Raw genomic sequence first — 12,555 nt, 5'->3', positions numbered from 1 at the left:
AAAACAGCAGTAAGGCTGCATAATAAATTTATTCTCCCTGTCATGTGCAATTGGGCTTCACTCGCCCACTTTCCTTTATCTCTCCATCCAATAACACCATCATGGTGATGACTGCAGTCACATATGCTAAAAAAATAACAACAAACATGATTGAAGATGTGGAAATCTTTACTGTTTTCAAATGTTTGCATTAAATCATGTCAGAATTTATAAAAAGACATTGTGCATCAATAAGTAACACAGAGGCTCTCAGTAAATACGTAAATGTGTCAGGTTGTAACAGGTGATGCAAATGAGAAACTAACAGAATTTCTGTTAATAATTCGAATTCAGGATCACGTGGAGTTCATCCAAACAGTTAAAACTGAGATGGTCGCCTCTGTCTCCTGCGCCTCAGCTGATTTCTCTAAATAAACGACAAAGTGTCTGAGCTTGCAGCTCTCTGAGGCTGCACAGGTAGCTGTGCACAGCAGTGTCTTGAGCTAAAATGCTAACACACACAGACAATGTGTCTGTGTCGATGTGTATCAGTTAGTGTGGCGCTTTACATGTTAGCAGCTAACATTTCCTAATTGAGACTAAACACAAAGTTAAACTGGCAGTAGACGGTTGTTTGCTTTAACATATCATTATGAAGGAAATTTTGATTGCACAATGTAATGGCTATACAATAATGACACCATCTGTGTTTGGATTGGTTCCCTATAAGCCTCGCTTTCACTATGCAATTTTGTTGTTCACCGGGTATAATCTCCCAGGAAGATTGAGGCTGACAGTTGATCCAGCCCGGCTAGCACCATTTCCATCTGCTTTCATGTCTCCATTACTGACTAACTGAATGAATGAAGTCACTCTTTTCCTCCGATTGTTTTCTTCTGCTCAACCCAATGCCAATCCCTGCTGAAGTTTGAAAACTATATCATTACTCCGCTTAAAATTATGATAATTTAACTTCTTCAGTTAACATGCTTCTTTCGTCTCTTATTTCAAAATTGACATTGATTGTTTCTTCACAAAAAAGTGGAAACAAATGCAGTGTGGCCTGTGTTAGCGGTTAAACTCTGAGGAAAACAGAAAACCGTCTGCTTTTCATTGCAACAGTAGCGCCAAGAGTAATAACACTTGGAAAAGCTGGGAGGAGGTTGAAAAGTCGTTTAATTCCACTTCAATCTGAGGTTTTACTATTCATCCTCTGGGAAACATGAATGTCATGGCATTTCATGGTTGTTATTTCAATTGCACCCAAATATGTTAGACCTCAATGGTGCCAGGAGATCACATAGGCCTACACAGGCCTGCTTGAATGTCTGTACAACATTTTGTGGCAATCCATTCAGTAGATAATGAGATATTTCAGTCTGGACCAAAGGGGTGGACTGACCATCATACTGGCTAAAAACCACACCTCCACCCTGGTTCATTATAGCTATAAAGGTCATGGATCATGTCCTGTGTATGTCATGTACTTTTCATATCTTGGTATTAAATCTTTGGGAATAACAGTTAAATTTAAAGATTTCTTCCAATAGAAAAGAGGGCAAGAGGTTTCCAAATGTAAACAATTGGAAATGCAATGGCAAAGCATTTCAAGAGAAATGGTGGAGTTAATTGTTCAAACCACAGTTAGTCTGGCGGGCGTGTATGTGTTACAGTTTGGCTTGTTTTTCCAGTACACAGGATACAGTGTCACTGGCTGAGTGATCTGAATGCTGGAGGGAGTTCGAGACTGGCTGCCCTTTACGAATAATATACCACATAGAGTATGGATGCAGTCTGTCTCTCCTCCCATTTGCACAGCACATTTAATTTTTTTCAAAGTCACACATGACCTTTAAAAGCCCAATCTCTTAATATCAGTTGTGATATATACAGTATGCTGTTGCATTGGATTTGAATACTCTAAACTCTGAGCTTTTTTGCCCCCTAAAGGGCCTGTTCAATTTTTTTTTACATGACTCTACACACATTCAAAATGAATTCCCTTAAAAACATCTTTTAATTCAGTTCGAAAGAAACTAAAGGTCAGCTCTTGTTAGAGCTGCAGAAATGTACTGAACAGATTCTTTCAATCCTCAGAGCTATTGTTGTTTTAACTGAAAGGGTTAATCATGTCTTCAGGTTCTCAGCAAGTGTGTAGCCTACATATAATACTGGAAGCAGTAACCTCCTCTGAAGTTGCCTCTAGTTAATATTGACATGTAAATTAAACACTTAGAGACAATTCAGGAACCTACTGAGCAGGATACTGAATATTTGTATGATCAAATCTGCGTCGATATGCTTCAAAGAACCTCCTGCTACTGTACAACTGTGATTAGTTGCTCAGAAAACAAAATACTCTGCAGCATAATAAACTAAATGATGCCTAAATGAAATGTTATTTTTATGAATAAACAGGGTTTTTTTTTTAGGTCAGTTATGTACATTACACATCAGTTTGTTTATGCAGAAGCTGTACGAGGCCTCTCATGTCATCAGAATAAGTTCATGATTCATGGTGACCTGATCTTTGCTATCCTGGCTCCTGTATTATCTAACAGTCTCCTTACAGAGATCAGCAAACTCTGTGAAGTGTTTTCAGTCTCATCGCAAATCTATTTATTCAGAAAAGCACTTCATTGCTGCTTCTTATCTAGAATCTTTCTTGTCTTTTATTGAAATGCTTTTCCAAATCCTTCGAATGATCTTTTTGTAACTGTGAAGTACTTTGTAGCCCTGGCTTTGAACAGTGATGAATTCAATTTTACTTAATCTCACTAAATGCAGCCACTTTCTGAGCTGAGATTTACAGTATGTTCAGTGTGTATTATTGGAAGCTGCCCATGAGGCACCACTTGATGAATGTTTATGATAAGAAACAATAGTTTTGATTGTTTTGTTTGTCCTCAACCACAAAACTTATTCATGCTATTATTATTTTCTCTTTTAAACTTCATAACTCTCTCCTGCATTTCCAAAATAAGCTATTTCCTCTCCTTCAACCTCTTCAAACACCTGCTTGAACTGACTGCCTTGCTCCACCTGTCACAGTTTGAGATGCTGCTTTTGGGCAGTACCGTAGGAACATTAAGATATAAATAGAAAGATAACTCCACAGTGTACACATTAATATTACAAGAGGTTTCACTGTTTCAGCAGTAAATCGGACAGCAAAATGTTTACATCCACCACTTGTGAAAATCCTAATTGCACCTGCATTTCCCAAAGGTCCATTATTTATGAATGAGACTCCCTCTGTGAGTGTCCTGTTTTTAACTTAGCGACACATTTCTTATTAAAGCCTGAATTATCTTTGCATGAGCATTATGTTATCTATGTGAAGTGGAGGGGGAGGAAAGCAAATGTAGAGATGCAAACAGTGTGCAAGTGACATTCAAACGTGGCACTAAAACACAATTTTTCAAAAGTCAGTTTTCATAGTCCCACAATTTAAAGAGCTCTAATAATTATATAACATGATGACACCGAACAGTTCACCGTGGATAATCTGTCTGAAAAGATGCACACACACAAGCAAATGCAACAGAATAGATGATTATACAGTTTGTTCAGAGACTCAAATTCTTCTGAATTCCCCCATAAACTGAAAGTTAGACTACTTCAACATGGATCTATTTGTTCTCTTGGTTTGATTGACATTGCCACTTGTCAGAAAAATCCCACATAATCATAGCATTCATTATCATGGAGCATTAAACAAAAATGAATGACCTAATGAAGCATAACATAAAATCTTTGGGGGGCAAAAGTTTATTGTTCTAGATTTTACAAGACAGCAAGCCAATAAACTAGGTTGACTGTTTGTGTTTGTGTTTATGTTTATATTAAAACTCCCTGTTCAAAGTACCACCCCAAATTAGCTCCTTTATTTCTGAAAACTCACTTTCTTACTATATTAATTTTTGCTAACATATATTTCTAAATGTAAGATGCTAGTTCACAGATGCACTCCTACTCAACTCAAGAGAAGCTGGTTGCACATGGTTGATGTCACATGGCATGTAACATAAATTACTATTTTATGTATCTTAAATAATGCTAAAATGCATTTAGCATGACAAATAAAAAAGCATAAAAGCATAAATATAAACCTTCAAGCTTCAGTTATTTTACATTATTTACGTAGAGGTCATTAATAAGCTACATAAGGCTTTTCTCTGTCGCTGCACATTTATTTCCATTATTAACTTTTTGTTTGATTTTAACATGAAATAATAAATAATGAAACTCCAATGAATGGGCGCCTTTAAAAGACGCCCCGCCCCTTCAGTCACACGCATGCGCAGCGTTGTTCCGTGGCACGTGACGCGTATTTCCGCTCTCTAGCAGCAGCTTCAGTCAGGTGAGTGTCTGTTCGGTGTTTTTGGGCTGTTTGTGTCTCTCTTCTCGACGGACAGCTCCTCACACTGTTCACTGGGACGAAGACATTTCTCTGAAAGCCTCGAGTCAGCTCAGGGTGTCAGAAAATCCAGTCTTCGCGGGTTTTAGGAGACACAGCTTAGCTCTGCGCTGTAGGAAGCGTCTCATTCAGCTTCAGCTGGAGACAAACTTTGTGTAACACAGTTTGTTTTCCACAAACAGCATTTCTCACTGTCCTTTACAATGTCCAAAACATGCAGCTACACTCAGGTTGTTTTCCGTCTCACAGCTGTAAAGTTCATTATTTAACACTACACAACATAACCACATTTATCTCATTTTGGAAACCAGTATTCTACTTTTTACTGTACTGCATGATTTGTTAACATTAGCCACTAGTTAGGCCTACTTTGCAGATTAAGATTGTTAATCAAAACATAAATTAAGTAATTGAATATGATGTATTATTATGGCTTGAGCTACTTGATAATACATGAAGTAGCCGCAGTTCGCTTACACACTAACACTAATTATAGTATAAGTAAACTATTTGAGTACTTCTTCCACCTCTGCTTAGGTTAGGCAGTAATTCAGGGGGTGATAATCAGTGCTATCGTCTGTATGAATGATGAAAGATCTGTCGCGTTTTGGAAAATTGTAGTAATTTGTTTAATCTTATGAGTGAATGGAGCAAACAGTTTAATTTCACCACTAATTTATATCCCTAATTACTAATGCTAATTGTTTATATTAACTGCCTTGGCGAGACATTTTCAGAGAATAAGGATAAATCCCCACATGTACCCAAGGTGTCTTCTTCTAATTGGTAAATTTGTATAAACTACAGTTGAAAACACCAAAAGGTTTCAGTTTACAAGAAAATGAGATGAAGAAATCTGTGAGATGCTCGAACCTGCAGCTCTCATAAATCATACTGCTCAGCATCACTTTGCTGTGTGATTGTTATCATTTGTAAACAGTTCAGCTGCACTTGATGTAAACTAGCAAGAAAAGCAGTTTGATGTTGCTGTTTAAAGTTAAAAATGTATTTGATTAAATTTAACTTTTCAATTAATTGTCTGTGGACTAACAGCAGTGGCACATTTTAACATGCTGGTTTTACTGTTGCTGGTATGCATGTAACTAATGCTAAGCTAGTGTTCATTTCTTAGTATGTTTTTTAATTTAAGCTTGAATTTACTACAGCTGCTGCTACAGACACAGCTGAGATCTTTGAGATGCTTATCAATGTATATCTTATCTCAGGTGTCTTTATTACTGTCCTAAATGTCTTGTATGGATAAAACATTAACATCAGGCTTTTTCTGTTCATTCAGTATTTATTTAAATGTGGATGAATCACTGAGGATGTGCCCTAATTTCCAGTTAAAACAGAATAAATACACACAAAAATCAAGAGAAAACAAACAACAGAACTCAGTACAGTCACAGTACAGTCAGGAGTTTAGTTGAACAGTAGCTGAACTGTTCACAAACTGCCCAGAGCAGATGACTTTCATACACATAAGTGCTTAACGGTATGATTTATGAGGATTGATTGATGGATGAATGTGCTGCCATTAGCTGTACACCACATATTTCCATTCATCACTGAGTCACTGCAGACTAATCAAGAAATGACCCAGAAATACATTCTGCTGCCCTGTGGTATCATCTAAATCATGTGCACATGAGCAGAGGATTAGCTCAGGGGTTAATTTGATTCTGACTGTAAATTTTATTTGTGTCATGAATTAGAAATTATTCAATGACTACGTGAATTGTTAAAGCTTAGTCTTAGCGCACCATGATGGCCTGGTGAAAGGTTGCAGACTGACCTGAATGGCTCAGCCATTCTGTGGTAAATAAACACAGCATTACTTCGTTGTGAAACCACATATCTCCACATTTGGTGATTTTAAATCTTTTGATTGTGTTGATAGTTAACCATTTAGAAATATGTGGTTTTCACACAACAGCAAAAAAAAAAATTAATTGAACTTGGACCCTCATCCTGTGAACATGTTAAGATAAGCAGTGATGCAGGAAATCTCTTGATGAAAGAGAAAGAGAAAGAGTGGGTAACGTCCTGGCCTGGTGAGATAATCACCAGTATTTACAGTCTGCCCTGTTGCCTGAGGGGCATCACATCACAGTGAGTCGACATCAGTAATTCAACGGCACTCATGCGTGCAGAGAAAAATGAAGGGTTGCAGAGCTTGGCTTCAGTTTAATTCACTGTGAAATGTCCTGTTTGCAGATTTTTTTAAGATTGACTCTACCTGTGCCATGCAAGCAGGTCTGGTGGATTACATCAACGTAGAAACTGGACGATTTAGATGTGTGTTTTTTTTTTAACTGGGACATTTCTAACTTCTCTTGTTGCTTTACTACAACAGATGTAAAGGATGAGCTCCGGCAATGGAACCAAGAGGAAAGTCAGCAAGCTGCAGCATTTCAACAACATGGTGGCTATTGACCCTGAAACACAGACTGAGATTCAAGCTATTTTTAGTAAAGTCAGAACCTATGTGAAACCCTCCAATGGCGACTGGTGCATCCCTGACCCAAACGTTGCTCTCAGACACTCTACAGAGGAGCACTGCCGGCTGCAGGCCCTGAAGGCATCGCTGAACGCAGTAAAGAACCAGCTCAGTGATAAGAACGTCCAGATCTGGCATCAGCACACCAACTCCACCAATCGAGCCGGGAAGGTGATTGCCGCCGTGCGCTCTGCTGCCAATGCAGAGATCTGCACTCAGGCCTGGTGCAAGTTCTTTGAGATCCTGGGAACCTTTAATCTTCTTCCAGAGGAGGCACTTCAGAATGGAGAGCTGAACACAGTCCACTTGTGTGAAGCTCCAGGGGCCTTTATAACCGCTCTGAACCACTACATCAAAACCAGTGAGTCCACACGCTACTGTGACTGGAGCTGGGCCGCAAACACGCTCAACCCGTACCACGAGGCTAATGGTGGGAGCACAACGATCGCAGATGATCGGTTAATTGCTAACACACTGCCTTGGTGGTTTTTCGGCTCAGATAACACAGGAAACATCATGATCCAGAAGCATTTGCTGGAGCTGCAGGCATTCGTGGCAAACATGCGTCGAGTTGATTTGGTGACGGCAGATGGTAGTTTCGACTGTCAGGAGAACCCAGACGAGCAGGAGGCGCTGGTGGCGTCCCTGCATTACTGCGAGGTCACAGCTGCGCTGCTGCTCCTCAGCCCCGGTGGCTCCTTTGTACTGAAGATGTTCACCCTGTATGAGCACTCCTCCATCTGCTTACTCTACCTGCTGAACTGCTGCTTCAACTCTGTCAGCGTCTTCAAACCTGCCACCAGCAAAGCCGGAAACTCTGAGGTGTATGTCGTGTGTCTGAACTATGACGGCAAGGAAGCTGTGAGGCCTCTGCTGTCAAAGCTGATCCGTAACTACGGACCCCATCTGGCTGACCGAGAGGCACTTTTCCCCAACTCTCTTGTCCCAGAGTCATTCCGGAAACAGCATGAAGAGGTGTGCTTGTACTTCCATGCACTGCAGGTGGAGACGATCACAGAAAACCTGCGACTGTTTGAGGGAATGAGCACAGAGCAGAGGCAGCGGCTCGATTACATCAGGGACTGTACAGCTCAGGAATACCTGCAGCGCTTCCAGGTGGGATGTCTGTACACCATGAACCTGTCATTCATTCATGTGGTAGAGCTTTCGATCATATCACATGTCACTTAGTGGCCACAATGTGTATCAGTGATTTCATTGCCAATACTTTATGGTTATTATCCTTAAACAGAAATTCTGGTTCCTGTTGTTGGTTGTTGTTGATGTTATCAGACTCTCTCAGGTCCACTCAGTGTTTTGGATCAACACGAAGCCTGAAACACCTCAAAGAGTAACTTTTTTTATGCTGCCCTCTCTGGTTCAGAGCTTTAAGCCTCTGTCTCTTCTGACCACAGCCAGCATCACTGATGGGTGTGGTTGGATGTGTTCCTGTAACCACACCCAGCAGTGATGTCATGGGGTCCTGGAGTCCACCTGCTCGTCATTGCAGCAAGGGTACCTTCCAACACGAACTTGAATTTCACACTCTGTAATTTCTTTTTTCTCTCAGCATTAGTGGGTATGAATGAATATTAATTAGAGCAGTTTCCCTGACTATTCAAAAGGAAAGCATGGGCGTTACCTGAAGTTCACAAAGGTGTGCCACTTTTTGAGTTATTTATAAAGTTAAACGGTGTTGGAGGTGTGTGTGCACTGTGTTATAAATCAGAATATGTTTGTGAGTAAGCACTTTGTTTCATCCACATGAAACTTTTTGACCTGAAACTTAGAAATGAAGCCCCAGGTCTGTTTAAAGTGTTCAAATCCTCCTTTGTGCTGACACATCATATGACACATCATCAAAGGTTACCGGAGTCCACCTGATGTCAGATTAGGTTGTTTAGTCTGACAACCAACCAAAAATATATATATAAAGAAATAAATACGTTAAAATATCTAATTGTATATATATACGACTTTTAATTAAATGAACCAAGACAAGAAACATTTTGGAGCCTAGAAAAAGCAAATGTTTGAGTGCATTTGAAATACAACATTGGTTTGAGGGAATAAACAATTGACGTTGATGAAGTGTCTCTGTCATAGGTGAGCTTTCTTCCCCGGAGTCGATGGATCTCTCGCAACACGGTGAGTCCCGCCTGCTGCAGCGTCTCCGCGGGTCGACCTCTGGGACAGAAGAAGCAAACAGGCTCCTTCAATGAGCGGAGGGAATTGCAGACCCTGAGCTGGAGGGAGCGCATTGAGAGGGGTTGCCATGCTGCCTGGATACAGAGACACTGCACTGAGACCAGTGGGACCAGCTGCGTGCTGGGAGGACCCCTGTCCGAGTGTCATGTGGATTCATGGTACGTTATTGTCGGGGCTGCACTGCCTGCAGTGAGAAACTCTGCATTCTGTGAAGGAGGATTGTTAAACCACTTGAATGAAGCCCTGATGGACTCAGCAGTAGACTGGACACATGTCCCTCCCTGTCACTCTTGCCATGTGGTTTGCACGGCTTCCATCTTCTCTGATGTTGCAGGTCTTTGTGAATTCACAGCAGACAGTGACGGGAACAAAAAGAAGAGGCGGTGTCTGGTGTTTGGCAGCCGCTCAGTGTGGGGTATCGTTGAAAGCCAGCTCGGGGATTTAGCCTTAACATTTTCTGCCGAGCCTTCACTTCCTCAAAGAGGCTGCATCATGCTGCACGACGGGGAGCCGCTGTACCAGCAGCAGCTCTTAGGTTGTGTTGTGTTTTCCCTGCAGACCCTGAGCTCTGGGGATGCCCTGCTGCTGCCTGTGTTTTCTGCCCTCACCCGTGTCACCGCAGCTGTTGTGCTCTGCCTGCATGTGTGTTTTCGCTCGGTCACATTCAGGTGTCCGCCCCCCTCAGGCGTCGTCGGGACGGTTCTGGTGTGTGTCGGCTTCTGCCCTGAAGCTGCTGCACAGATACTCCCTGTTCTTACCGATGCCCATAACTGCATGGGTCAGTTAACAGGAGAGGACTCGGGTAAAAATCTGTCGTCTGGGAGCGACAGACAGGTGCTGCAGTTTGTTCCTATGGAGGAAATGCTCACTGGAGGACTGACTGAGTTCCTGTGGACCATGAACTCTGAAATCATCCAACAGAAGCTGCATCTGCTCGTGCAGTCGTAGTGCGGTTTAGTGAGCTGTGACTCTGTGGTGCATGCTGGCGCTTCAGAAGCTGTGTCATTATGTTACAGTATATTTTATTCTTTCTGAATCAGCAGACTGTTCAACCACATGACCTTCTAGCAGGTCGTCACTGAATCATTTTTGTCTGCTGACATTAATGGTACTAAAGTGATTTAGCATTGCACTCCTATAAGAGTGTCAGACTCACAATGGACAATTATAGAGAGAGGATCAGAGTCGGTGCAACAGAACCACACATATCTTGTCCTCTTCCTAGCCAAAACCTGTCGTCTGCATTACCCACAATGCAAACGCTAGCAGTTTGATCTGAGATTCAGGTGTTTTATGCTAAATAGTGGCTAATGTAGCTGCAAGCCACTTGCCTCAAGCAGAGAGAGCTATAGAGGTCTCACTTCTTTCTCACTCCACAACACCAGATATTTTTTATTTTCAAACTTGTAGTCTTCAGTTGACTAAAGTCAAATTCATCAGACTTCTTGGGGCTCCCTCTGCACACCCCAAAGCCTTTATACCTTTTTTTCACATGTGCAGTAGTACTCCTCTGTGCCTGTAAACATACTGATGTAGATTCAATGGAGTCTAATGATGATGCTCCACAGCAGACATGTATTAAGCTAAATGCCCTATTCTACTCATTTCGTTGTGTTATCAAGGCTTTTATTCATTCAGGATCCTCCAGTTGGTGTAACGATGTATTAGATGGAGTATCTATGGGATACTTCTGGGACTGTGATGACGACAGGATTTTGAAGGATGGTGTCAGTTTTAAAGGACATTTGGACGCTAACTTTTAGATTAGCATACTACTGGAAATTGTAATATGAATTTAGAATGCAAAGCAACCATAGAAAACAATACAGTAAAACATACGCAGAGCCAATCAGAGCCTGACTGATATATCGACACGGCCCATTTTAGCTTATCGCAGATATTTAGGCATCAGCATATGTTGGCTGATAAGAGTTAAAAAATTCAATAACAATATGTTGTTATAGTTATTAGACCTAAAATATGAGTGTGGAGTGCCAACGTGTTCATATTAAATACATGAATAAACATTATTTTCATAATAACAGAATTTTATACGATCTTGTACATAATGGACATTTTTATTTTCAGAATACCCTTGATCACAAGTCTGCTTTCATTTCATGATAGCATTTTCCCAAATAACACGTATTTCATGTCACTTCCACCCTCTCACTTTTCAGCCAATCATGTGCCCAGCTCAGCTCCCGCTCCCAGCTTTAGCCAGGTAGCATCTGTTAGCTAGAGCAACAACACTGTTCTAATTCTGAATCAACAGTCGATCATCTTGCTGCTGTAAATAATCAAAGAACACAGACACATGAACAAACATCTTTCCTTTATTTAACTAGGCTGCACATGCTGCCGACCTAGCTGGTTGATTAGCTAGCAGGGTTGTGAGCTTTTCTTATTAGACAGAGTTAAGAGCCGCAGCTCATGTCAGCTGCTTAATAAACACGTCAGCATTTTGTAATAAAGCGTGTATAATAAAAAAAGATATCCAGTAAAATTCAGTTGTTATGAAAATGAAAACTATTTCACATTAATTTTCACAATTTATTCTTTTTTATTTTAATATTGAACACTTTGCTGAGAACATTTGACGTTTTAGAGTAGAAAAATGAACTCTGCAGTGCCCTCGAACTGTTTCATGCTGACACAGTCTGTGCGGTACGTATCGTATACGCTAAGAAATCTCTGATAAGCCAAAATCAGCCACGCTGATGTTTCAGTTGGGCTCTCATGCAGATGTGCAACCTGTGATGTTAAGACAGACGCCTTCACTTCACCAGTTACGCCTCAGAAACATCCTTATCATTATTGCGTTTCCGACAAGAAGAAAATGTGCTACATACAATACTTCTGCGAACCTGCAGGCCAGAGCAGCACTGACGACACGAACTTGCAGTGCATGAAAATGCAAATTACTTTCAGTACTTGATCAGCAGAACTCATCCGTGACTAAATTCACTGAGGATTTTAGCGAGGCTGAGTAAACAACAGTCCAACCCTCAGCACCAAACCTCCTGTCAGTCACAGATGGTTTGTGTTGAAATCCACATCACAAGACCCTGGAGTTTTGTCCTGAAGTGCCTGTTGTGTTTTACAACACATAATTTCTTTTTGATTTTTGTCTTTTTGCTATCATGCAACTTACTGTGAAGCAATTCGTTTCTCTCTTTTGTTTCCAGTGAGAAAAAACTTTATATCCACACATGGAAAGACAGCCTGCTTGCACTAAAATGTTTTACACTGCATGAGCTGTTCAACGAGGGAGCTGCTGAGGAAAGAAACATACATATGAAATAGTTTATTGGCTTCAGTAACGATGCTGCATTTGTTTATTTGTAGTGTTTTTTTTGTTTGATTTTGCTTTATAATATCCTTAATGTGGAGTATATTTTCTTACATTCTTACAAATATATTAAAAACGTGCACTGACAAATGA

At 40.7% G+C, this 12,555-nt stretch overlaps 1 protein-coding gene across 1 annotated transcript; it reads left to right on the top strand.

Annotated features, from left to right (window-relative positions):
- Positions 1-6,763: 6,763 nt before the first annotated feature.
- Positions 6,764-12,555, top strand: cmtr2 (cap methyltransferase 2). The gene is made up of 2 exons (XM_076727434.1): positions 6,764-8,018; positions 9,009-12,555. Exons 1-2 carry the CDS (start codon positions 6,768-6,770, stop codon positions 10,056-10,058), a joined length of 2,301 nt encoding a protein of 766 aa, XP_076583549.1. The 5' UTR covers positions 6,764-6,767; the 3' UTR covers positions 10,059-12,555.

Source organism: Chaetodon auriga, chromosome 1 (assembly GCF_051107435.1).
Source record: "Chaetodon auriga isolate fChaAug3 chromosome 1, fChaAug3.hap1, whole genome shotgun sequence".
In the NCBI taxonomy this organism is placed as follows: domain Eukaryota; kingdom Metazoa; phylum Chordata; class Actinopteri; order Chaetodontiformes; family Chaetodontidae; genus Chaetodon; species Chaetodon auriga.
This window is presented reverse-complemented; position numbering and strand designations above follow the sequence as displayed.

Bases quoted from the DNA above. Each gene is read 5' to 3' on its own strand.
- cmtr2 (XM_076727434.1), top strand. From the start codon at position 6,768: ATGAGCTCCGGCAATGGAACCAAGAGGAAAGTCAGCAAGCTGCAGCAT. The intron at 8,019-9,008 runs GTGGGATGTCTG...TCTCTGTCATAG, and splicing joins AATACCTGCAGCGCTTCCAG to GTGAGCTTTCTTCCCCGGAG.